At 43.3% G+C, this 27,813-nt stretch overlaps 1 protein-coding gene across 2 annotated transcripts; it reads right to left on the reverse strand.

Moving 5' to 3' along the window:
• On the reverse strand, positions 1-27,083 carry bcl2b (BCL2 apoptosis regulator b). 2 transcript variants are annotated; one of them, XR_014596143.1, is made up of 3 exons: positions 25,987-27,083; positions 2,327-2,803; positions 1-1,358 (listed from the first exon to the last, which is right to left on the reverse strand). XR_014596143.1 is itself a non-coding variant. In XM_083992185.1 (2 exons), the coding sequence occupies exons 1-2, from the start codon at positions 26,536-26,538 to the stop codon at positions 2,666-2,668; spliced, it is 690 nt and encodes a 229-aa protein (XP_083848311.1). In that variant the 5' UTR covers positions 26,539-27,083; the 3' UTR covers positions 1-2,665. The 2 variants fall into 2 exon arrangements, 1 of the variants encoding a protein (XP_083848311.1); XM_083992185.1 differs by having other exon boundaries at positions 1-2,803.
• Positions 27,084-27,813: the final 730 nt, after the last annotated feature.

Raw genomic sequence — 27,813 nt, forward strand, 5'->3', positions numbered from 1 at the left:
TATGATCCCACTAGCTTATTGTGGATATTGCAGTAAACAACAGAAACACAATTCACTTTTTTTCTTTTCTTTTTTTTTTTTTGAAGTGCTACAGGGTTTTTTTGTTGCGATTATAGACATAAAACAGTACAGCAACCATAGTGCCTACATTCATATAATGCACAGAGAATATAAAAATTACAGTATATTGCTGTTAAACTGTTCCTATTCCTGCTCATGAATCTCCCTCCATTCCTCCCTCACATACACATCACACCATGAGCTGTTGTAATGACAATGGTGTGCTTTGTTTCTTTTCTTTTTCTTTTTTTTTTCTTCTTTTTTTTTTTTTAGTGAAGACTGAGACAAGATTCAGGTCTGGCAGGTCAACATTTCTTACAGAGAAGCACTGAGTTCATTGGAGCACAAAGTTGACAAGTTAAGATGATATAGTACAGTAACACTAGACAAAACCCTCCACAGGGAGAGATCACAAGACCTCACTGAACAGACTCAGTGAAGTGAAGCAACGTGTATTCTCATTAAGCTACTGTTGTGTTTTCTTTTTTTTCTTTTCTTTTTCTTTTTTTTTTAAATTAAAGATTAATTCACGTTAACTTTGGTTTCCAGCTCTCTACAACTATACTGTTAATTTGTGGCAGTTTAAGCTGTAAGAAAAAGTTAAAAATCAACAGCATAGCAGCCTTAAGCCGATATTAATACAATACAGAAATTCACTTTTTAAAGATTTTTGTTGTTATAATAGCAGCCAGGAAATAATATAGTTACAGTGTGATTCCATAGAACAGAAAAAAAAAAGTGGAGACAACTGAATTTTCATCAAAGTACTGTTAAAAAATCTGATCTGGTACCTCTTAATAAATACAAAATGGAACTTCTTTGTTATTTGTTATCTTCTAACCTGTTCATAAATATGGTTACACGTAATATCTATTGTGTGAAGACAGTATCTTTCATCCATGCAACAAAGAAGGTGAAGATTTTTTTCATAACAGAGGGGGAAAAATCACTGTTCCATAACCAACTTGCAAAATACAGTATACAAAAAAAAAAGAAAAAGTGGAGCCTGTGTGATCCTTTTCCAAAAATCAGACTGTAACACAAGACGGACATCAATAAAAAAATTTTAAAAAGAGGCTGAAAGGAACAGATCAATGACTGGATGCATTTGCAGACTGGAGAGAGGGGACATCTCAGGTTCCAGCACACGGGACACACTGGCTCTAGTGCTACAGTGAAGCCCTGCTGCAGTGGTTTTCCACTCGTCCGTCGTCTGTGGGCTGAAACCAGGCTTTCCTGGTCTATGTCCACATGAGTCTTTGTCCGAGTGGATTCTGGCCTTATGGTGGCCTCAGCAGCTGGGGGGACACATGTTGACGGGTCAACTGAGTGAGTGAAGAGTAGGAAAACTGCAACAGAGGTAGAGGATAAAAAAAAAGAACTGATAGCTTGTTAAGGGTCGCTCTAGGTTTAGGTCTTGAGGGGGAATAATTTAGCAGAGGTGCGGCCTCCTTTACATCACTTCACTTGAACACAGTCTTAAAATCTTGTCCGTTTATGTTTGCATAAGATGCAAAACATAATCTTTATGTACTTCTCTTTACTCCACTCTTTCATTTCTTTCTATATCCATCAGTTTTTTACAACAACATGCTTCTCCTGTGTGTGTGTGTTTTTTTTTTTAAATCTCCTTTTAAAAAAAACAACCCTCTTTCTCTGCTGGGGTTTGGCATGTTGCAAAAAATTAAAATCAACATTAAAAAGAAAAAAAAAATGCAATCAAAGAGCTTTCAGAAACTGCTCAGTCTTCCACTGGTCGGTCCTCTGTCGAAGTCCAGGGAAAGTATAATGGTGCAGTGTGTTCAGAGTTCACTGCTGTGTGTGGAGTGAAAGCAGCATACACACACACACACACTCACACACACACTCTCTCACACACTCACGCATGCATGCACACACACCGTGCTGGTTGGAGCAGGCTGTTTCCATTATACATTCTGAGCAGCTGTTCTGTGGAGGAAGTCCTTTGAAGGACGGCTGCAGGGGGGGTAACCGGAGTCCACACAGTTCAAACGGGGTTCTTCACCCTAACAAGCAGGGGCGTGGCTGTGGCCGCTTCCTCGTCATCCATCGTCATCATCATCACCATCATCACCGTGATCATCATCGTCCTCGCATCCCCATCTTCAAGGCCTTCAACTAGAGGTCTCGCATGAACTCTGACACATGCAACGTCTACGCTAACACTCAACTTTCATGCTATAACTAGTACAGAAGCAGGCAGAATAAAATGAAATTTAAAAAAAAAGAAAAGGTAGATGCATACCACTGATCCTTCCTCTCTCCTCAGATGTAGTCAGCTTAGAGTGATTACATCTAAGCTGCCTCTTTTCAAGACGTCCTTTGCTCTGTACGGGCTGCGCATCTGGTTCTTTCAGTTGTTTTGATTTGTGTCTGTTTTGACACGAAGGGGCGAAGAAGAGGGGAGATTTCTGAGAGAGGGCTTTGAAGAGAGCCAGAAGTCGGAAAAAGTCTGAAGGTTGTCTCTGCGGGGTCAGGAGCGTCTTTAAAAAGGCAACAAAACAAAAAAAGAGGCAGGAGGCACGAGGAAAAGGAGGAGGATGTTGAAGGGATAAAGTCGAGCTGATAGAACTCAGGGCTTGGTTCACTTCTGTGTAAGGTACGCTCCGATGGTGAGGCTCGCCGCCCCGAGTGCAGCCAGGCCAAAGACCGTCTTGATGGAGGGCCAGGAGCAACTGAAGACCGACTCCCTCTGTCTGTCATACAGCTCCACAAAGGCATCCTGGGAAACAGACAAGAAGAGAAAGTCAGACAGTTAATTGGGCTCAGGAAGATGCATGTTTACCTGCATTTGTATTTTGCATCGGTTGGTTATCTGATGGGTGTAGAAAAACATCACAGATCAGGCAGAGATGTCTATTACTGCTGCTAAAAACGTTCAAATGTAGCTATAAATAAAACATTCAATTTAAGCAATATATATTAGATAGATAGATTATTCTAAGATGGACTTTTCTAAAACACCTGGTCACTGTAGTTTTTAGCAAACATTGCTCAAACAACAATAAACAGTGGACTACTTCCAGCTGCAGTTTATTATACATTTGGCTCTGTGCTTAGTATTTACAGCTATTGGTATGAAAGACCAAAAAAATAAACTGCACAGACACATTATGTCTATGTCTATGTGTAATAGTCATGGGACACAATGGAGAAATAACATTCACCTTTGCTGTATAAACAATACCTGTTCATTATCAATTTATTAGGTATTGATTTTGGAGTGTCATGAAATCATTGAATATCAGTAGTATCATCCTTCAAACTATACTGTACCTTCATTTGTAGCCATTCAATATAGTTTTGGTTTTATTTACCTAAATTTAAAAATGTCAATTCAAATGAGTAGCTCGTAATGAAGAATTACGGCCAAAGAGGAATATTGATTCTCATCCCTTTTTTACTGGTTTGGCAGTAGGATAGATACAGTACCAACGGATATCAGAATCCATTTATTTAATCTAATTAGAGTGAAGTGACCCTTTAAGACATAAATATCTTCAGTTGCCACCAAACATGGCTGGAAATAGTGTTATTACACCCATGCTGAAAGCAGATCCATTACTGTTCATCAGCTCTCACACCCCCCTACGCACAACCTCAGACGGCCTTCAAACACACAAAACACCCAGAAACACACACTAAGCAAACATGGGGATCACCAAAAGAGCCCATTCGCTACTGCACAACAACATTTTTTTTTCTCTTTTTGCATGTGGTCGAGCGCCGTAGCACTGAAGCATAAATACATTAATGTTACTCAGAGGGGGCTCTGCTTTCTGCTGCTAGCAGGAGTTTTAAATGAGGCCTGTTACAAATTGAGAATGTGTGAGTGTACGCAAAGTCCTGTGTGTGTGTGTGTGTGTGTGTGTGTGTGTGTGTGTGTGTATGTGTGTGTCTTAGGCGAGGAAATACAGACATCTGCTCATAAGCAGTGACAACAGGAGCAGCTGGACAGGAAGTCATGGTGCTAAGCCCCCCCCCCCCCCCCCCCAACACACACACACACACACACACACACACACACACACACACACACACACACACACACACACACACACACACACACACACACACACACACACACACACACACACACTATCTTGCACCGAACTACTACAGTGTATTTTAACGGGAATAGCTACTGTCTGATTGAATATCAGCTTGTGAAGCTAACCACATTAGTAGCAGCGTGTTGAAGCTGGACATATGAGCTCCTTTGATCCTTTGTGTTTTTACTTGTAACTTGACCGATCTGCGTGAACAATGGTGAATTGTTAAGTTTAATTCACTACAACATTACTGTGTCAGTTCCCATGAGAATCTGTTATCATACTATTTTAATCCGTCTTCATTTAACTCAATTTACCTTCAGTAATTATGTTTTGTGTAGCTCCAACTGGAATACACACATTTCACTCGACCTTGATCCAGTCAAAGTAAAACTGGGTCATTATATCCTTTTTCACAAGTGTCATATTTTAATATACAGTTTCCTTTTATCAAACAAAAGCCCACACAGGACTTTTAAAAAAATGAGATATCAAAAGTATTTCCTGTTTCCTTCTCCTCCCTTCCTGTCCTGTGGCATTCCTGAGGCCGGAGGCCAGTCTGTGACACAGAGGAGGAAGGATCAGCAGTTTCTTCCCAGTTTAGATTCTCTGGTGTCAAAACACGCTGCACTCTTAAATCAGCTGGCAATGGCTTTAACCACATGGCATTTCCTTTGTTGCAGCTGAGCGATTTTAATTATCCAGGGCTAAAACCAGCTTGAGTCTATACCGCCGTGCTAGCAGCAATGTGAGAGCGCACAGGAGTCAAATGTGAACATATCAGCACGAGCTAGCTGTGACAATGCTAATGTGCTGATGCAAGACAGGTAAAAATGTTTACCATTTTTGCCATCCTAGTTTGGCATGATAGCATGCTTACATTTATAAATTAGCACTAAATGCAAATTATAGTCGAGGTTGATGATGATAGGAGTATCAGTAGTTATGTATGGCTTCATATTGCTATTGGACAATGATTATGGTGTTGTTGTTTGTATCATGTTAGCATGTAAATTAGCACTAAATAGGATAAAGATACATTATTTAGGCAGGAATGTGTTCATATTGTTAGAGTATTGGACAATGTTTATGGTGTTGGATGGTGTTGTCATCCTTTTTTAGCATAGCAACTGTTACAAATTAGCACTAAATATAGGTTACATGGGAGCGTGCCTATGTTCCCACAGCCCTATGTTCCCACAGCCCTATGTTCCCACGGCCCTATGTTCCCACAGTTCTAAGGTTTTCCTCAAAATTAGGCCCTATGTTCCCACTGGACTCTCTCTACCTATCTGGACTCTATCTATCTGGCCTGTCTAGCCTCTACCGGGTCTTTTTACTAAACTTAACCAACTCTTTTCTTCATTGCCTAAACCCAACCAATGGTGGGACCAAAGGGCTGTGGGAACATAGGGCCTAATTTTCAGTGACAACAGAAGTTAGAAATGTGGGAACATAGGGCTGTGGGAACATAGGGCTGTGGGAACATAGGAATGACCCCGGTTACATTATAGTAAACATAGTTGAGGTTGATGATAATAGGACTTGCAATAATTTTGTATAATTAAAGTATAAGGTGTCGGATGGTTACGTTCTTGGTTTTTATCATGTTAGCATGCTGACATTTTCAAATAGGCAATAAATGTAAAGTATAGTTGAGGTTGAAGATGGCAGGAATAACAGCAGATTAAGTATTGGCCAACAATTATGGTGTTGGATATGAATTTGAGTAACAAATGTCCCAACTATCCATTTTATAGATATTCCACTCAAAACCATGTGAACCTCATGAAGAAAATCAGTAAGATTTATTGAACCATGACTTTATTAACAAAAGTCCATCCAACAAATTGTGAGATATTTCAGTCTGGGCTAAAGAAGTTGACTGACCAACACTGCTACACTGAAGTCTGTACAAGCCCTGTCTTTCACTGATGACAGTGCCCCCTCCCCACCTCCTCTCCAGCATTCAGGTACCTATTAGAGAACAGCCTCTTCAGGCAGATCTCCAGCTGAGGTGAACGTGTTGTTTGGCAAAAACACTGCCCTCATCCCCTTTTTTTTCCACCTACTTCTGGAAAATAACAGTTTGCTGAGGCAACAACACAAACCAGCCACTGGGTCCAGCATCAAGTGCATGTGACTATGTGAGTGACCACTGGCCCGGCTCGACAAAATGGCAAACTCATGATGCATGTCCTCGATATGTCCCAGACAGTCAGCATAGATTATCATCTATTTAAGTCTGAAACAAAAGCAGACCAATTACAGTAAGAGGTTCGTAAGAGCGGTGATGGATGTTTGAAAGAATCCCAGAAGGACACGGACGGTAATAACTCCACAGTGACTCAGGGGAGAGCTGGGAAGCGGAGATAGAGGGAGGGAGGGAGGAGGAGGGGTGTCAGGTGGATATCATGAGACTGAGGCATGCTCCAGTTCAGCTCCTGAAACTTTTTTCACTCACACGTTAGCAAGCAGAGCTGCCACAATCATGTGAGCAGTGTGAAAAACAAACCTTGGCACTTTCTATTTTTTCCACTCCTTCCTGTCTCTCCTGTCTCCCTCTTTCTCTCTCTGTATTGACTGTCATTATGAAAATCTGAGCCTCTGAAGAAAATAATAATGAGCAGTTGGCAGAGGAGGACACATAGGGATGACCGAGACAGTAAAGGACAAAACATCTGCATTCATCACATCAACAAAAGACTCTATAATCCTCAAAAACTCATCTTTGCCCTGCAGCAAACCATCTGCCGTCAGCAGCAGGTGTGCATCTGGGAAATAAAGTCCGGGCTGCAGTTCTCTACAGTATTCCTTTTTTTTTTTTTTGGATCAATGGCTTTTAAAAGGTCACAGCCGGCCTACAGAAGCAATGAATCCAATGGGAAAATGCCTAGCCTGGTTTACACACTAGCCTCTGTTTCTACTGCACACAATGAATCCCTGGGAGAGGCGCATACAGCGTAAAGGAGCGAGGAGTTTAGAGGTTCCCGTACTCAGCCATGGGGTGGCAACTGGCTCCCTGAGTGTCATGGTTACCCAGACTGGAAGCTTCACACATGATTTGCTTTTCCCACCAGCAGGACAGAGCCTGTCCTCGACCTCTAAGATTTGTTTTTCACATGATTTACACCTCTGGGTTTTGCTCGGTGCCTTTCTCGTGGACACAAAGACATTTTGCACTGTTGTCTTCCTCGGATGGACTAACACTATCTTAAAGGCAACAGGAAATACCAAACATTTACCAATTCCTTCGGGGCATCCCCCCTCGCTACTTGGAAACATCCTTTGGCTTGTGTGGAAGATAATGAGTCATCTTGTGCACTTGGCTAGCTCCGTTCAAACCCCAAGTAGCGCTCTGCCAAAACAGAAAAATGATTAGGCAGTCATCTCTGGTTTGGGACGTTTCTGTGGGTAATTGCGGGCAGACTGAGGCCGAGAGAAAGGGATGTGGGTTAAAGTTCAACTTGTAATTAAAGTGCCTGTTGTGGCTTCGCTGCTATATTCACCTCTGAACTGGGCCTCTCCCCACGCTCTGTTAAATTCCTAAGCATTCACATAGTAGCATACTTATAATATTGCATACGCTGCTGCTCTTTGATTTTCTAATGAGCCTCTCGCAGACTTCTCCGCAGCTAATTAGAGTCAAACAAAAAACTCCTATTTCAGGAGCCACGGGGAAGCAATGGGAGATTTTAAAAAATGCAGGAAGGGCATTAATGTCCTTGTAATTGATCTGTTTTGATCAAAATATACACTTATATCGCTCTTTCATGTGTGCATATTATTATTTTATGTGTAAATGCTAACGCAAAAATGTAGTACAACTGCAGCTCTCTCCAGACACAATAGGTGACAGGACAGCGAGCTCTTGTCTGGCAGCAAGGTCACGTTGGATCAAGTCTCTGAGGTGTCATCCATCGACCGCCCCGGAGGAAAAAAAAAAGAGATGACGGAGGGGTTTGTTTCAATACTCATTACCCAGTGAATCCCCCTGTGTCAGCACCAGCAAACAGCTTGGAGCTGAGGACACTGAGCCCTTCACTACTCTGTGACAATACTGCAATACTTGGAAACAACGGCATCACAGCCAAGTGATGACAGCTGGGGGAGGGGACGCTGTGAAAATCTGGATAACACTCTCAATCAATACACAAACTTTAATGGATGGGACTAGCAAAGCAATAATATTAGATTAAATGTCTGAGTGACATCCTTGATCTTCAACATAGATTTAGAGCTCAATTTTAATTGATTAGTTGATCAACGAAAATCATTCACCAACGATTTTGTGTTCAACATTCCAAACCAATACCACTACACATTTAACCAGCACCTCCGAAGCTAACTCTTGGTCTCAACATATTTCATGTTGTTATAAATTTCCTGTATGTTTGTATGTGAAACTAGACTCCAGGGTGTTACTGTTCCTGGCTGAGAAGTGGAGCAGCACATAATGGAACAAATAACAAAGAACGGCCATTTTTCCTCTTTACTAATTATATTTAATTCATGCAATAAATGAACATGATTCAACATAATGATTAGAAAGCAAACAATAAAACTATATTTCTTGAAACACCAAAATAATCCAAAAAATGTCCACCAAACCAAACTGGTATAGACCAAACAATTCACATGTTAATTGAGATAGGCAGATAAATCTATATGAAAATAATTATTAAATGCAGCTCTAATTGACTGGATGATAATTCATTTCATGATGCATCTTTAAATTAGCACACACACATTAAAACACACCTGAAAATCTCACGAGAGACGTGAGCAGTTACAATTAAAACCATGTCTGTCTGACAGACATTTTCATCTGATGCAATGGCATCGGTTTATTCTGGATATTATTTCAGTATGAAATAGTCGGGGAACGACGTACAAAAGGTGTTTTAACCTCTGTAGCCTGACAGTCTACACTCTTTTAACATGTCGGGCCTTTTAAATATTCCCCATAAGGGAAGTAAGAGTGTTTTAAATGGCCAGACAATATGGTAACGACAGAGTAATATCAGTCGTCTGATAAAAAGAGATCAAAAGCAGAGTGCTGACATGAAACAAAGGAAAAACGAACCCTTTTTAAAAAAAAATTTCCTCCACTAGAATTTCATTGTAGACTCAGGTTTCACACTACAACAGTCATTACACTGGACTTGAGTGTAAAGCCAGAAACAGTTTTGACGTTGGATGCTACCCTAAAGGCTCATAAATATTCAAATGTGCGTCAGCAGCAGCAGCATTTGTGTGTTTACAAAACAGCACGCTCTCCCATGAGAGTGAGCCTGCTCCACTGGAACATGAAATGTGATCGCCAGTAAATCACCCACACTCCTCATGACAGTCTGCAATTTTTTTTTTATTGTCTCCATTATTCATTGTCTGAACCGCCAGATAAATGAGGACTGTAACTTTACACATGAGACTTTGGTTTCTTAGGAGATGAATTACGCTTCAGTAAACTTGGTTTTTATCCCACCAAGGAGGCGGCAGGAGGGGGAGGAGAACCACTGGAGTTAAACTATCCAATTTGTGCAGAGGTATCTTGTCTTCTTTGGGTGTGGGACAGATAGATTTTGAACGCACAAACATGCCTGCTCTACTCACCTAACCTTGACTGAGCAGTTATACGATATTTATTCTTGCTGAGCCCACTGATTTTTATTGAACAGCTTTGATCCCACATGAAATGAAGGACTGTGCGACCTTGCAAGGCTTAGAGAAGCGAGGGTGAGTGCATGGATGTGGAGTGTGTTTGCTCTCCTGTCACCTTCTCTCCCCCCTCTGCACTCCTGGTTTATTGGCACCTCTGCACTGCACACCTTCCTGAAGCTCAGACTGTATCATTTACAATCAGTCACTTCTGCATGCAGAGCGAAGCAACATCAAAGCAGAGGGGAAAGCCACAGAGAGATGATCCTTTTCTCTCACAATAAATCAAACAACCTCTGCAGCTCACACAATATGTTTCTTTTCTTCTTTAAAACAATCCAGCCCTGTGATTTTGACCTTGAAATGTATTTCAACGTTAACAATTGATCCAAAACCCTTTGCAATTGCCAAAACTTGCCACAATGGCTTCCTCAAATAGATACAATGCAGCTAAAAGGGGATGTCTGCCTCATCAGAGGATGTCTGCCCTGAGCTCATCCGGCCCCCAGCAGAGGAGGAAGTAACAGAGTCGATCCGGACAAAAGTGGCATGACTGCTCTGCTGCTATAAATACCAAAAGGCTTCGACTCTGCTCCTGGTTCAGGGCTGCCCGATCTAATAAAACACATCTCATCTCTGCATGGCCAGATTTTAAAAGGCCACTGATGACGCGAACGGGCAAGAGAGGAGAATGGTGAAGGGGCCGCTGAGTCATCATCCCACGTGTGGAGGCTGGTGGTGTGTTTGGAGTGCATTAGACCTGGCATGAGTGGCTTTCAAGAAAAGACAGGATGTCTGCCACTTTGGTGTCTAATAACTCGGTGTTCTCTCCAAGGAAGCCACGTGCGCTACATCTGCTGCTCCGCTGACGTGTTCTGTGGCTTGAAAAATCCTTGTGAGCAGTGTGTGAATGCCAGGAAGCTGCGGTTCTTTTGCTGAGATAATTGTGTGTAACTCTCAATCCTGGGTGGTTTTGTTCAAATTTTGCACACAGGAATGCGAGGGTACAAAGAGCAACTTGGTAGGGGAAAATAGTATCTGTGGCATTTAAAACATGCAGCAGCACTCTGCATATTTTAAAAGAAAGGCCACATTTCCTCTCTACAGTCCTGGTTAATGATTAGGCACCTTTGGTGAAACTTTCACATTTCAAACAGGTTTATCAGCTTTAAATCGGCTTTCGATTGATGCATAGAGGAACTGAAGCACCATTTATTTTTGGTGAGAGCGCATGAGAGCTGTTGCTGCTGAACTGCTCTGCTGGATTGGTTCAGATAAAAACCTCTGATAGAGACCGTGGGAACCAGTAGATTCCCAAGCGGCCTGTTGCTTCTCTTGTGACAAGCGCAGGCCCTTGGGAGTCGTTCATTTCCTGCGACAGGGGCGGCACGCTGCCTCAAGCCTTAACAGTCACATCCACTGACCCCTTAAGAACTTGAGACCACACAACTACCATCTCAGCTGCAGTGGAGCTGATAATAGACTGACTGGTCTGAGCCAAAAATGACTACTGTAAATGGAGTAATGACTGGGATGTGTGGGAACACCATCTGCAGCATAGTCGATGTGAAGCACATGTGGTGGCTGATTGTTCTGAACTCACACCAGAAAATGAAGTCATTTGCTTTGGGATTCTCTTGAAATGATGCATTCAGCTTTTTGTGGTTTTGTGTGCATCTTTTTTTTCCTTTCAAGCAACAGAGATTACGCAATCCTGATGTTCAAAAAGGGGGCTTTTCATCAGATCAGTGATTAGCCAAGTCTTTGTAAAAGACCTCAACTGTTCAGTTAGTGTTAAGTCACTTCCTGTGCCAGATGCTGTGGGGATGACATCACCGTCTAGTTTGAGACTATGGCCTCTCTGTGGTAGAGCCAAGTATGGTTAAATCACAGGCTCTCTGTGGGTAACTAGGGAAAGACTAGAAGCAAGCCAAACATGTAGTCATACTAATACCGTGGAGAAAGGGAGGGAGGGCAGCAAGGGAGAGCTACAGTTGGTTAGACACTGTAACTAAGAGATTTGTATTTGTTTTGAACCATTAACTGACTCCTAAATCTTAGCCCCAAGTCTACGAAAAAGTAAACTTTAACAAAGGAGCAAGTTTTGTGTTCACAAAAGGCAGCAATGTTGTGATCTTGCCTTTGATGAAAGCCCAAAGTCACCCCCTGTAATTTAGAAAGCACTGCCAAACAAGTGGAGTATAATATCATCTAATAGAGAATTAAACATGCCAGTGGAGGAGAAAGTATTAAGACATCAAAGCTATAGACGCCCAGTGCCTCTCGTAGTCTCCTCTTTCACACAGGAGACGTCTTGTAAAGGCGGCTGATAAATGAAAGCTTGTCAGTTTTGGCAACAACACGATACCGGAGCGGTTTACATGGGGCCAGGTTTCAGGTTAAGCTGTGTTCTCCGTGTACCCATGTAAATGAGATAGGCCACAGTCTGCGACAGGACATGCTGCGAGCGGAGCCGAACAGATCGAGGATCTCAGATGTCCGATAATGTCAGAGAAAACAATCATCTGTTTGAGGTGCAGCTCCCTGGTGCACACCTTTGAAGTGGGGAGAAGTGGAGCCGGAGCAAACTGGAAATTTTCCACAGTCACAGTGAAGGCATCTGCTGCCAGTGGAGGAAAGTAACTATGTACATTTACTCAAGTACCAAACAGTTATTCTTCAAGTCTACTACATTTCAGAGGGAAAATACTGTAGGCTATTTTTTTATGTATTTATTTACTACCACATTTATCTGACAGCTACTTTTCATCTTAAGCTTAAAGCAGAAGTAAGTGGTCCGGTCGTTTTCGCTAATGCTGCGTTCCAGGCAGGCTTTTGAAATCGTAAATTACAGCTTCAAGTCACAACTTACGACTTTGTAGCGTTCCAGGCAACCCACTCGTGTTTTTCCGACCTGTTTTACCGGTGAAAGTCACTATAACGGCCACTCGTAACTTCCGACCGGTGAACTCGTACCAGATCGAACTGGTACGACTTCACGGTCGGAAAAATACGAGTTTCCTTGAACGCACCATAACAGTCCTCGCCCCTACGTCACCACATTCACGGCGTTCCTTGGCTGCACACACAGCCCTGCATGCCGTTCTCTCTCCTCATTGGATAAAAACTGTAGGATACGATAAATGTTTTCTCCTCGGCTCAGAGCAGAGCAGAGGGACTGAGAGACCCGTGTTTCAGTCCAAACACTCTATGTAAGTGATTGCTGTCGGAAGATATAACTATTTAAGACTTATATTAACACAAATATATCACTTACTTCTGCTTTAACCTTAAATCATATCCTAATAACTGATATGTGCTCCATTCAGGGTTCAAAGGACGCAATCTAAACAGGCGACGCATCCATGACTGTAGCTGTGGCTACTGTTACCATTGCCTTGCAAAGCATGGTGCATGTCGCCTAGCAACCTTGACAACACATAGCCAACTTCTTTTCATGAAAACACAAAAAGGTTTTAAAGGCCCCTTGGTGTTATTAGTTATAGGCTACCGTTAGTTGAAACACAACACAGAGCCACGAGTGCAAGTGGCTCTCTGTCCATGTTGTTTAGGCTACTTTCATTACCAGTGCACAATGAACCTTCACGAAAAGATGGCTACATTTTAAGGAGCCATTGAAATGAGACAACATAGTCTATATGGAGCCTCAGAGGGATGTGGCCTATGATTGTGACATCTCATCCATGTTGGAGCCCCTTGTCGTCTATTGCACAACATTGTCTCCCTTGGGTTTCTCAGATGCTTTCATTAAAAAAAACATTTCAGGTACAAAAAAAAAAGTTTGGCAAAACTATGTGTTTCCGTCTTTCTTCTCCCATTAATCATTTCATGACCTCAAATTCATCTTGTGTCACTTTAAAGGGGCCATAAAAATATATTTCTAGTTTTGCTGTTGCTCTAGCTAATGTTAACATAAAAGCCTGTAGCCTAATGCCAAAAGCTAACCATCTGCTAACCTCAGTAGAATAAAACAGTAAAAGAAACAAAACAAGAGCGATTTTCCACTGCTTGACGAGTAGAGGAATAAAGTTTGATTCTGGTCTTGTAACATTTTTCACAACTGGAGAGTAAACAGCAGCAAACGCTAACGCTGCTATGGTAGCATTGCAAAAACCTCTTTTAAAGTTTTGAATGCAGAACTTTTTTACTTGTTTAAAGTGATGCACTGATACTGTTACTTTGGAAAATTGTATAACAAGTTGTTTGCTACTGTCATACTTGCATCAGGGGATTGGAAAACAGAAGGTAGCCTATCATGTGGTAGGACAAAGCAAAACGCAATGTGGGAAGGAAGGAAGCTTCACCATAGACTGGGGGCTGAAATTGTGAAATGCGTGACAAAACTTCTCTATCCTGCTTGGAGCATGAGGTCATTTAGAAACACACGGGGGGGAGGGGTGGGGGTTATTCTTACACAACTGAACTTCCGACTGAAAAGTCTGAGCAGATACCCACAGCCTAGATGTTCTTGTATTCTCTCTGATTTTCAGCTCTAATAAAGATACTCTCAGAATGAACCCCCACTCCCATTCCTCCTCCTCCTCCTCCTCCTTGTTCAGGCTACTAGGGAAAAGTTCAATTACCTCTCTCAGGCAACCAGCTGATTTTCATCCAGGCCTGGGGGAAAGGAATGAGAGGAATGCATTGATGTGTGGAAACAAACAACGGCACTGTGTGTGCCCAAGAGGCCTGATATGAGAAGGAATGAACCTTGAGATAGCCAAGTCAACAGCAAGGAATAAGCTGCAACACACAATTGTATTACGTAATGAAATAACTTCAGATAAACCCTTTTTTGAAATAGATGAATGTAATTAAAGCCTAACAGAGCAGCAAAGAGCTGGGGTGGGCTTTACTTATCCCATGTCCTTTATCTTGCCTTTGGACGGGGTTCAATGTGACTCTGAGGGACCTTGGAGACAATATTTTGAGCTATTTAAAAAAAAAAAAAAAGAGGCCGATTGTTTGAACTATCTGTGGCAGGTTGGCTCACTCAGAGCTGTGTGACCTTCCCTGTCTGTCTGTACACATGGAGTAAAGGGAAACAAGCACAGCCTAGCTACATGATGAATGATAATAAGTTGCCTATTGTGACACTGAAGGTCTGGTGTGAAAATGTGCGGAAAGCTAATAAGGCTCATGACAGTTTAATAATAGAAGGGTTTTTTTGGGGCATTTTCTCTGTGGGATAATCCATGGAAAATGTCATTAGTTGTACCCAGTGACTGCCTGTTGTGAGCTGAGCAGATGTGATGTTGGTGTACGCTGAAGGTGACTTTTCAGCACACCGGAAAAAATGTATACCTCTGAATCTGTGTCGCAAATGCTCTTTTTTTTCTCTCGTATTTTTATGTTGTGCCATTTCATGTCTGTGCAGATGTTTCATGAGTGCATTCCTCTGCTCTCTCGTCAGCAGATGGATCAGCTGAGAATCAGATGATTGTTGAGTCAGATGACTTCAACAGTCCACTTTAACCAAGTTTGCTCTATAAATTTCTGTGCAGTGAGCTAATCTATCCCCATTCTACTAAACAGCAAGAACTCCAATTAAATCAAACCCATTTGCTCTACTGGCTCCATTTTCGCTTTGGTCTTTCAACCCTGGTGGTCTGATCCTACTTTGCCAACCGTCCATACTATTTTTTTCCCCACAAGCAATTACTTTGTCAGTCTCCACCTGGTTGCAGCACATGTGGCAGCAACAGGGACTGGACCGTCTGTTTATAGCTTTATAAACCTCCTCTCCCTGCTTACCCGTCCACCTCTCCTCCTACGCTACAACCCTTTTAGTCTCACCTCCTGATCAAAGACACCTTGTGAAGTCCAGCCATTTCATCCAGGAATATTCTTTAACCCCTGGAGAACAGGGCCGTGGGCTCCCATTAATTCAAATCTGGAAATCCTGAAGGTCAAGGAGTCTGAGTGCCTGTCCTGATAGACTGGGTGGTATCAGAAAATGAACTCACCCAGCTGGCAGATAATTTGGCACAGTGACAATCGAAGGTCGTTTTCACAATGGTATGCTGCTGAAATTCTGTTGATTAAATGGAGAGAATAAAATACATACTGTAGCCTACTTATTGGCCTCTGTCTTCATTTTTTTTTTACAGCTTCTGCACCACCACAAGAAGCCGTAAAATGTGAAAGATAAATGAAGCACTTTATAGGTCAATTTGCAGAGTTGATTAAACTACTGGTGGTTAGATTTGCCGACACGAGCCTTGTCTAGACGTGTCACAGAGTTAACGCTTATAAAGCATGACGGCGCCTGACATAACTGAATCCAGGCATCATAAAAAATTTTCCCCGACATAAGTCACAAGATGATGCATCCTTAGAACATACACAGACACAAATCACAATGTTGTCAAAAGAAAAAAAATATGCTAAACAAAATATAGAAGAAGAAAAGGAATCACTTTCAGTTCTCCTGTTTTCAATTCTCCCCGTTTTCTTTGAAGTATCTGTTATTATTTGAGTTGTAATGACAGCCCAGCAACCAATTAAAGGCAGCTCCTTCAGAGTTGGCTCTAGAGTGAAATTGATGCAATATTACACTGCGACAATCCTGGTTGTACCCCTGCTGGCAGAGTATTCCTGTTAGGCAGTGGTGGTCCTCTGAAAACAGCAGGGGTTATCAGTGACAGTGACAATATGGCCTCATTGCAGCATGCTGACAGAGTGTGGTTGTAGGTTTGTTGGAGGGTGGTGGTGGTGGTAACAGTACACAGCAGCAGCAGCAGCAGCAGCACTTGTTCCCCTGGCAAAGCTTTTATCTTCCAAACGTTTGGGGCGTATTACTTTTTCTGCACTTCAAACCCAATCAGTCGCCATCAAAGGTGACTGCCAGCAGGGTGGTGCTGTGTGAGCTTTGCCAGGGGTGAGAGCTTCCGGTTGTACATACACACACACACACACACACACACACACACCTACACACCTACACACACACACACACACACACACACAAGCTGAAAGCCGTCAGCATAAAAGTGCTAAAACATCTCGCCAAGGTCTTTCCACAGAGACGGTTTTCAAGTCAATCCCAATAAATCACCTGCATACACAATCTGACACGAACAGTCACTGGTTCACTGCGTTAATTGAGTCTTTGCTCAGAGATACCAACACAAACCCGTCGGAAATGCTCAATCAATACAACATAGTCAAAGTGATATCTGAGCGACGCCTGACCTCACTCAGCGTCGACTGAAACAGATCAGATTTCCTGAAAGCTATTTGCTGGGCTGCCAAAAATCACATTGGGGAGGGGGTGCAGAGAACTATTTACTTCAGACCTCCATGGACGAGGCAGAGAAATCTATTTACCATTATCTGGCTGTTGTCATTTTTTGGGAGGACATGTACTCAGCATTTTAGAGAGGAGCCAATAATGGCATGCTGTTTGTTAATGGCCAGTGCCGTGGCTAGTTGCATTGGGAAATCCCACCGGACATGGTGGTGGTGTGGTGTGTGTGTGTGTGTGTGTGTGTGTGTGTGTGTGTGTGTGTGTGTGTGTGTGTGTGTGTGTGTGTGTGTGTGTGTGTGTGTGTGTGTGTGTGTGTGTGTGTACAAAGCTGAATGGCACCACTAACAGGAAGCTAGGCACCCCGGGGCCATCTGCTCCCTGCCATGGCTCACATGTCACCCTGTGACAACACAGCATTATTGATTCACAGTACCACATCCACTTCTGTGTGTGCACACTGATGTGCCACAGTATGTGTGTGTATGCATATGAGAGAGTGTGTACACAGCCATTTTGTGGACAGCAAATAATTGATTTGCACCAGCACATCCGCTTTAGTGTTTGCATGCCTCTCTGTGTGTATATATAAACTTTACACACCTTAAAGGGTCAGTTCATCCAAATCACAAAAAGATATTTTCCACATGTGTCGTTGGTCCCTTGCCATGCACATCATTTCATTTTTGGAATGTATTTGAACTTCCGCTGTTACAAATCTTTTCATAGCAGCTGATTGGATAGCTGTGTAAAATTAGAGGTGTCGCCTGTAGTGACGGAAATAAAGAATTAACACCTGACTGCTGCAGTTTCTCTCAGCTATACAGAGTATTTTAGCTTCTTAACATAATTATTTTGGTTTCATAACCTGAAACTTAACAATTTTGCATCTTTCCTTGGTTTCATTTTGTAATTTTTATCATGTTTAGCTGCGTCAGGCAGCTATATTCAATATTACAAAGGAGCTTTAAAGCAGAAGTAAGCGGAATGTTTGTGTTAATATAAGTCTTAAATAGTTATATCTTCTGACAGCAATCACTTACATAAGAGTGTTTGGTCCGAAACACGGGTCTGTCAGTCACTCTGCTCTGCTGTAAGCCGAGGAGAAAACTTCTTGTATACTTCCTTGTATCCTACAACCTTTATCCAATGAGGAGAGAGAACGGCATGAAGGGCTGTGTGTGCAGCCAAGGGATGCGCGTGAATGTGGTGACGTAGGGACGAGGACCAATAGATCCATGACGAGGGCGGGGGCTGCTAACTCCATCAGCTGACAAAAAGTTAGCCAAAACAACCGGATCGCTTACTTCTGCTTTAATCAATAGAGACCAAAATAGAGTGAATAAGAAACTAATAGATGACTGAATGTGTAAACAACCAATAGGCAGTTGGCAAGAATAGCATCAGTTTCTTCTCCTGAATCTTGTTCCACAACTGTGAAAAATGTATGTTTGTCATCAGCATAAAAAATAAGTCTTTGAAAAACTCAACCACAATGGTTCTTCCCAGAAACAATGTCGTGGCTACTAATTTCACAAACCGCTGTGTTTGGTTTTCGTCATTCGGGTCATCTGACCTTTAACAACTATTTAGGTGGTGCTCACCATGCAACCCACTCACTCTGTGCGAACAAGAAAACCATTTTAGCAACAGAAGCAGCCACATTTTAAACAGCTGTAGACATTGTTGCTCTGGAAATTAATTGAGAATATCATATGAAATCTCTTTAAAAACCCTTCTGGGGCTCTGTCCCAAAAATATCTACAGAAACTAGACAATTGCAGGAACCGTTTAACCTTGAACTATATTGATATACTGTGCCGCTTGCAAGGGTGTGCCCAGTGGCAAAGTCAACTGGTGTCTCAGTAGGCTCCTCATTATCCAGCTCCCACCATGACAGGAAAGGTGGAAAAGTTTTTTTTTCTTTCTTATCTGCCGTCTCAAACGGTTCATTAGAACATGCTTTCCATGCAGATTGGCGGTGGGTTTGTGTGAGCGTCGCGATGAGTGCAGAAGCAAACTGGGCAGGGATTTATGTGTAACATGACAATTAAAGGACCACACGGGAGCAGTGGTGGCAACACTTCTATATTTAGAGGCCTCTCACATGTCCCTGCATTTTTCAGCGATCTGGAGCGTTATCTGATGCTGAAAGCCCGGTCTCAGGGTATTAGTGAGCTGTTTGTGAGGGGACCGGGCACGTGTATGTTTGTAAATGAGTTCTATCTATGGTGATGGGGTGAGAGCCAGACAGAGTGGGACTGAGGGTGAGAAAGAAAAGGAAGGGAAAAGAAGAGGTTAGGCTGTAGACTGGATCTCAGATAGCCTTTGGGGGACATCCATTTAGTGTCCGAGTTTATCTGCACCATATATTATTCATCAGTGTGTGTTCTGGCCGGGGTAGTGGTGCTTTTAAACAGCTCAGGCATGTGAAGCTCGTGAAACAGGAAAACAGCAGGTTGAGGTGACTGCTGATTTGAGCAAAAATAATAAAAAGGAACCACAATCATATGGCTGAAATCACAAACACCAATCTGTTGGCTCACGTGGCTCCAGTGGTGCTCACGAAGAGACAAAATAAACAAACAAAAACCACACATACATAGACACACACATCAGCGCCTACAGTGGTTCCTGAATGAAGCCTACTCAGCTGACACGATTGTCCAACAAAAGAACAAAAATCGCACACACCCTTCACCGGCCCACTCAGGAAAGGAACACCCAGGTCGTCTCCATTATTTATTTACAGTCGCTGTTCCCCAGCAGACATTCCTCCCACTCTCCCGAGGAGGCCCAGAAATAAGCACACAGGACAGGGTGGAGGGTCTCTGGGGAGGAGCGAGGTCGTGGAAAGAGGCAGCGCAATCACAAAACACCAGACTTGCGTTCCTGAAACCGAAACAAAACAGTGTTTTCGGTGCTGCTTCTGAGTTCTTCAAGTGCTCCCCACACACAGCAAAGGTGCACATTTCTGGCACATTCACGAAATGCTCGGCACGCGTGGAATGGTAAACATGACATAGAAGCAAGGAGTGTCATGTCAAGCTGAGAAGATCTCAAAGTGCATGCCTGACCTTATGTTCAAGTCAACAGACTGGGGAGAAAAAAAAATCCTTTTATTTTGGTGAATTTAGTTTTGTAGTGTTTCTATAATTAAGACTGACAGCCCGTCTGCAGGTTGACGATCAACTCGATCTCATTGTCAGAAAACAAAAGAATTGCGGTTCAAATTTTTGAATAAAGAGCTAAATTATTCATGGCACAGTTTCCAGCTGCCACAAAAGCTTACGTCTGTTATTCTATGTGGTAAAAGATGCTAAGGTGATGACATAAAACCATCCATGCTCTTTCTATCATAGGAATTACTCCTTTTTTTGTATGAAATTAGCCATAGTGAATTTGCGGGAAGGGTTGCCATGACAATGACATAAATATAAAAATGATATGACTTTTTTTAAGTAGCCTAAACGGTGAGATAAATGTCAGATGATGTCATTATTGATACCAAACCAGTAAGTTTCAGTTAGGAAGTGATTCAGATATCAGTACTGGAAATGATTGAGTAGTCTCTTTATTGTCAATCAAACTGCACCATCTTCAATATTAACGGTTAAACGTGCTTTTTTTTTTTTAAGTATTCCACGCTCTGGACTGAATGTGTGAAAACAAAAGTCTTTGTGCTTTTGAGCATCTCAGAGAACCAGGAAGCAGAGAGACTGGGGAGCTCTCCTGGGCTCCTCCTGACAGAAAGTATTCATGTCCAATTGATTCAGAGAGTTACAGCCCAAAGCTCCCTTCTGTCTGTAGGAAACGTTCCTGAGATTACAGTTGCTGGGCTGATGGGTGTAAACACAGTGGCAGATGGTGAGTGACCGAGGCCTGCGCAGCAAAAAGGAGTACGATGCAGGGGAAAATCTTGGCTGCTCCTCGCCACACTAAGCTCCTTTGTGGTGTAGATTCTCCATTACAGAGCCCCAAGTCCACATCAAGAGGTAACGTTGTTGTCATAATCTCCAAACTCAGTCTCAGTTAGTTAGAGACTTTTCTGCTCTTTCAGCATTGAAATTATGTCGTTATTCTTTTCTGTTTTGAAAACGATAAGTGGGAGGGAAAAACCCAAAATGCTATTTGAATGAGTAATCATTTACTCCTCTGTCTTGATCGCTGCATGGGAATGAGAAATCAGAGTTTGTCCCACACTCTAATTTTGAGGCCAGACTGATAAACAATCACAAATTCACAAATGGAGAGAGGAAACAACTGCCTGTGACAGCAAGCAGTGTGAAAAGAGAAGGTTTGCAGCTCGATCAATCATGACTTATAGAGCTCATTACGCTGAAAAGCATGTCTCCTCAGATGTAGCATCCCCTTCACTGTCGATACAGACTTCCTTTTAGTTAAAAGCCTTCGGAAGCTCACACTCAAACACTTCCTAAATGGTGCCGTGCCTAGTATTGACTTGTGTTTAACAGAAAGAATTTACATCAAGGAGACACAAATTGGCTATAAGTGAGATCTCATCTGGATTTTTTTTTTGTTGCCCTCCTGCAAGAGGCTGCATGTGCTTCCTTTGTGATTCAGTTTGTTTGCTTTTTTCCCCCCTCCCTCCTCTGCTACGCCAACATGTCACCTATATGGAGATTAATGACTTCCTCGCTCTTCCAGATCCACTCAGCCTCAGCAAGGGAGTAGTGGGGTGCAGCCAGATGCCCGCAATACCATAGCAACATGCAGGTCCCACCCGTCGCTGAGCAGATTGTGCTCAGGGAATCCCCCACAGGTTGGACCCAAACCTAAGCCAACTTAAGTTGTCCACTCCCCTCTCTCTCTCTGTCCCTCACACACACACACACACACACACACACACACACACACACACACACACACACACACACACACACACACACACACACACACACACACACACACACACACACACACACACACACACACACACACACACACACACACACACACACACACACACACACACAGAAATAGGCCACCTGGATAGCAGCATTCCTCAGACACACGATCTTGTTTACAGGTGATTTCACATCTTACTCTTATCTACTCCACGAAAACAAGACTCAACAACAGGGCAAGAGTCTACAGAGCTAAATGCTAATGCCAGTGTGATTACAAGCTCAGAATAACCATGCTAACATGCTGGTGCATTAAGTTTGCCTAACACAGCTAAAGTAGACGGAAGGATTGTTGAGTTTATATTTTTCTATAAAATGAAGTTGGTCCTGATGAAAAGCCAGGGTTCACAAAAGATACAGTGCATCCTGGGGGCAAAGTTAATGTGTGTGCCAAATATGATGGGAAACATCCAGTAGTTGTTGAGATGGTTCACTCAAAATCAAGATTTGAGGAATTGTCATTGGATCACCAAAGTCAGTATGTGATTCATCCTGTGGGGACAACAAACCAATGCCTGTTTAAACTTTCACATCCACTAGTTGCTAAGATGCTTCGGTCTGGACCAAAGTGGTGGACCAACCGGCTGACAGACATTGCCAATCTCTAGAACGTGGCTAAAAATAACTGGGATGCCAGAGAAGAAATTTGTCAAAACATCACATCTGAAGCTGCTCTCAGTTAACCTTTCACAGTTGTGAAACTGTTGTTTTTCTCTGCAACACATTTTGGCATTTCGCTGCAAGCCGCCCCCTCAGCCAACCAAATGTCTGAGGTCAAGCATATAATTTCAGAAGTCGGACGCCGCCTGCCACTTTGTACAATCATTTGGCATTTACTGCGAGCGCCAGTGAATAAACACAGGTGTACTGTGTGTGGGTGACGCTGTAGCCTAAATGCAACTGTCCCCTGATTAGAGCAATTTCTGTCACCACAAAGGCTGAATTTATACAGGTGGAGAAAACCTGAGTGTTAGAGACAATGAAGGGACAGTGTTTCACGTCCTGGAGCGTGGGAAGTAATCAGTGCAGAATGGGCGCAATTTCACCCTCAGCTGGGTTTCTGCACATACAGTAAGTGCTTTGTTATTTCTAATTGCTAGATAGTTTGGTTTAAGTAAGACTACACTTGACTCACCGGTGAGGCCTAGACTCAACAATGATTAGTGACCACTCCTATTTTGGGGCTCAAATCACCTAAAAAACAACAGGAAACAGAGGGTGGCTGATAGAACGCTGTTTCCACTGCACTCTCACATGTCAAAATGTCAGTAATAGGTTGATTAGGCCTCCACCTTTGTTTTAAGACTGGTGGAAAACACAAGAGTCACCTCTGAGCACACAATAACACAATGGACAGAGAGAGTGACCTGAACGCAGCCTGTCCAAATGCACATATAACCACGTTTGTTCCGTGTTGACGTTGTTAGGAAGCTGGTGTAAACTTGAGTAAGAAAAATAATGTCTCTCATTTCAGTCTATGCCCTCACAGAGCCAGAGGCTCATCAGAGAGGTGCGGTGACTGAGACTGTTTTATTCTGATTCAAGTTCTTGCAGCCACCTGGCAGGTGGTGGATGAAACAAAGGAAATAATTGTGATCCATATGCACTTTGAATGTGTGACCTCAAAATGCATGGAGTCCACAATGAGAGGCTTGGATAGAGAAATGTGGCACATTTGCTTCATTGCAATCCACTGAAAGCTTTCACAACAAAACACATTGGTTGCCACATTATTTCAACAGTGGCAAGCAGTCCGACCATCGGTCTGTAAAGGGCTGTGGAGGACACTGTGGTCCTGTCCTCAGTGACTTTAGAAACTGTGGGTATTCATGTAGATGTACACTTAAAAGGCAGGATGAACATTTAAAGTGCTGGTTAAAATATTTCAATACTCAGATATTGTCCATCCAAAGCAGACAAAAAAAGGAATGGATGAATAAAGAGGCACTGAGATGTTAGTACCTCTAATACCATGGTCATAGCCCTGAGAGCACTTAGAACATCTGACAACAACATGTGGATTATATGAATTCAGAAAGCAGTAAGAGGTCCGATCACAGTCAAGCAACTTTTAGTTGCCATCCAAAGCTGAAAACATCCCAAACTCTCCAGTGCAAAACAAACTCTATAGGTCCGAGGGCTGCTGGGAATAACAAGAGAAAACACACTCTTTGGCACAAGCTGAATGACTTTCATTATATTTCAAAATCTAACCATCTAGTTAGTAAAAAAAAGAAAAAGAAAAAGGAGAAGCTGAATTTCACAAACCCAGTCTAGAGCACAGACAACGCTCTGTGCCTGCAGTGTCAGTTATTGAAAGGTCAGGAAATAACTGAAACACACACACCTGAGGAAATTCCCCAACTGACAGGCATTCAAATTAATATATAAATCAACACCTGTGCTGTGCCTGTTTGAATCCAACGGGCTGAAGCCTGAAAACATTCAGAGTAATTACAGTATTATGTTTTAAGAGGTTTTTGAGCCTAAATTAAGCCAACATCATAAGAAGGTGGTATTGATTGAATAATGAAATGTTAAAAGCAGAGATTCACCAAACTGACCCTGACTGGAGACATACGCTCTCAAATAATCCTAAATAATCCTTTGGATTAAAAGACTATGCTTTTACTTTCCAGTGGATGCAGAGCAGCAGAGATACAGTCATCTCCACCCAGCTGGAAAACACAGACTATGATGACCTACATTATTATACAGTGGGCACAGGCTCCAGAGACCTCGAGCAGGCATCTCGACAGGCCGGCCTGAGCCAGCTTCAAGGCACAGGTCTGGAAAAAAAACAGACAAAAGAGTTCCAACCTAGATGCACAGAGGGCTGCATGTAAAAAAAAAAACAGTGGCTGCAGATTAACACTCTGTGTTCCTGGAGGGCCCTCCCTCTGTTGCTGCCTTTGATATGTGGCACAACCTGCCACCTCCAGGGGCAAGGCACACACTCAAGGGGAATGTTAAACGGTCCTTCCCTTTGAGATGAAATGTTCAATATGAATCATTGATGACGCTCCCCCCTCCAAATATGATACCTTCCAGCTAAGATCACCATGCAGCACAAATGTTATGCTCTCATTAAGAGCACCTCTGCTGATTAAAGGCTAATTCGTGGCAGATTGGTTTATGGCTTTCGAGGAGGCTGCTGTATGCTCCTCGCTGGAAACAAGAGTTTGCAGGAGCATTGTTGTTAAAAAATAAAAAAAAATCTCTCTGAAAGTGTGCAGAGTTTGGTCTATACCCTCATTAGGCTACCTGAAGGTTACGTATAGTTTGCAGAAAACTGCCCTGATGGCTGAACCATGCTCAGCCATGCCCAGAGGCCTGAACACATTAAGTCAATAGTTTTCTGTTTGCTGACATGTGTCTGGCCTCCTCCCTTCTGCTGGAGCCATGCCCTAATGCATCACATCACAGCTGCACTGGAGCACTTTTGGTGCATCAATCTTCAGGAGCAGGTAAATGGTAAAACCCTTCATACCGTGCTCTCTGGTGTGACGCACGGTCACCGCTCACACAGGCTTTTTGTGGTCTTTAATTTTCTCCCGGATGACACTAATCTACTCTGTGTGCTCCGTGACAGCTGCGTGGCCGCCACTGGCCATCCACTTGACTGGGCGGGCTTTGTGTCGCAGCGTCGGGAGGTGTGACAGAGCACGCTCTCTGATTGGTCAGTGGAGTTTAACAGCCATCGTGAACGTCCAATCGGGAGCAGCTCTGGAAGTGAGGCCGTCCGCCTCGAACATCCGCGCTGCCGTGACATTAGAGATGGATTTTTTCCCCCCTGTTTTACTAAGGATCACCTACAGATGTGCTTTCGACAGTGTTGATCCTTACCTCACGTTTAAACCCCCATTTAAAACAGCTGTAGCCTAAACATCTGGTTCACCGATTCATAAAAAAAAAAAAAAAACCTTAGCAACTGAGGACTTTTGCGCCACCGTGGCACCGAACTGCAAATGGCTCAGAAACACGGAATCAGACCTACCCATCCCCCGTTATCCTTTATCCAGCTGTTTAGAGGTCCATTTAAATACTCCGTCATCCACTCCGCGATGTTCTCCACCTGCGATGACATCTCGTCCTTGGCCGCGCACTCGACGCACACGGTACCCCCGAACTCGAAGAAAGCGATAATCCGGCCCCAGTTCACTCCGTCCCGGAACAGTTCGTCTATCACCTCGGCGAATCTCCTCTGCGCCGTGGTGGAGGTGAGATACAGCTGCCGCGACATCTCCGTGAAATCCGGCTGGTACAACCTCTCCAGTTCGTCCCCAGCCTCGCGCAGGACCCGGTGGATGGCGGCGTACGGGTCGGACAGCGAGAGCCGCCTGCAAAGGTCGGCCGGGCTCTCGCTGTCAGGCCCGCTGCTGCTGGCTTCACGGCACCGGCGGACCAAAGTCGGCAGAGGGGCAACTATAGAGCCATTATTAGCAGCATCTTCATCCCGGACACCGTCAAATTCCCACACGTACCCCCGTTTGGAGAGTTTGTGGCAGAGATACTTTTCCACAATATTGCGATTACTGTCGCTCGCCATCCCGGCTTAATTTCTACAGACAGCGTGTGTCCTAAATAAAATGCATTATGCTACGAATGGTGTGTGCACTGTATGTACACTGCTCTGCACAGGCTTGTTCGAAAACTCGGGTTATAATCAGATGTAGCCCGAGCGGTGCAACGAGTAGCCTAATCCCAGTGAAATGGGCAGATAACGCTTCGAGAGTTGGGACAAATTCCTCGATTAAAACTACACAGAAAACGTCTCAAAAGTAAAAATAAAATACAGAGTCCATGAAAGCAGCAGCAGTCTTCATTTCCCGAAATCCTTGACACAGGCGACCTTCTCTTTGCATAGAAATCCAATATGCGGAAGAGGTTTGGAGTAGTGTTGATCTATTCCTGTGCATAGACGTGAATGTGTTGCAAATGTAAAAAAAAAGAAAAGAAAGAAAAAAAGAAAAAAAGATGAATGAAGGCCGGAGTTGTACGCGCCTTAAGGGGCTTTAAACGCCGCCAACTATTTTAGCAGCGTTTTACGCACATCCATGCGCAGGACTGTGAGCCAGACAAGGTCGGACTGAGTCCTCCTCAGCGATTGCTCCACTTATCCTCCTCGGCAGCACCCTGCCCACCGCCAGTGGGCCGCGCTCTGCTAGTGAGGTATTCCTGACGTCAGCCATGTAATTCCTGTGCGTGGAGACTCCAAGTGCATGAGGAGCTGCACTAAAAAAACAAAACAAACAAACAACCAAAAAAACACACTTAATGTCTCATATTCTCGCGATTGCACGGTTATGACTGAAAATCCAGGATTCACCCTGAAGAGCAGAAGCAGAGATGGTCTTCATTTAACTGCCTACCTTGACACGTGCACGAAAAGCTCTGGAGAAGGTTTTGGTTAATTCATGAGCAGCACAGTACCATCCTATTCTGATGAAGAGCAGCTTTGATGTGATCCAGCCCCCCCTACCCCCACTCATCTGGTGTGGACGGAGATCCAGTGTTGCAGTACAAAATTCATGTACCTGTGTACAATCTCCCTGAGTTCTTTGATGCCCTCTCTAGTCTCCTTTAGCATCTTTCACCCCATGTGGATTCTTCTTATTCTCAGACGGGGCAAATAAAGCTTCTAAAATCCTGTCTTCTGTGAATCTGAGAGCTGCTGCTCTGGAAAGTCCTCTCATGGAAGATTAAAATCTCATCTCATCAAACAGAATACTTAAATCCCCACAACTCTCCACGAACCTTACATCAAACTTCTCGTAGATCCAACTCTCTCCCACTGAACTTGCACTACATTTTTTAGCAAAGG

Source organism: Trachurus trachurus (assembly GCF_905171665.1).
Source record: "Trachurus trachurus genome assembly, chromosome: 17".
Classification (NCBI taxonomy): domain Eukaryota; kingdom Metazoa; phylum Chordata; class Actinopteri; order Carangiformes; family Carangidae; genus Trachurus; species Trachurus trachurus.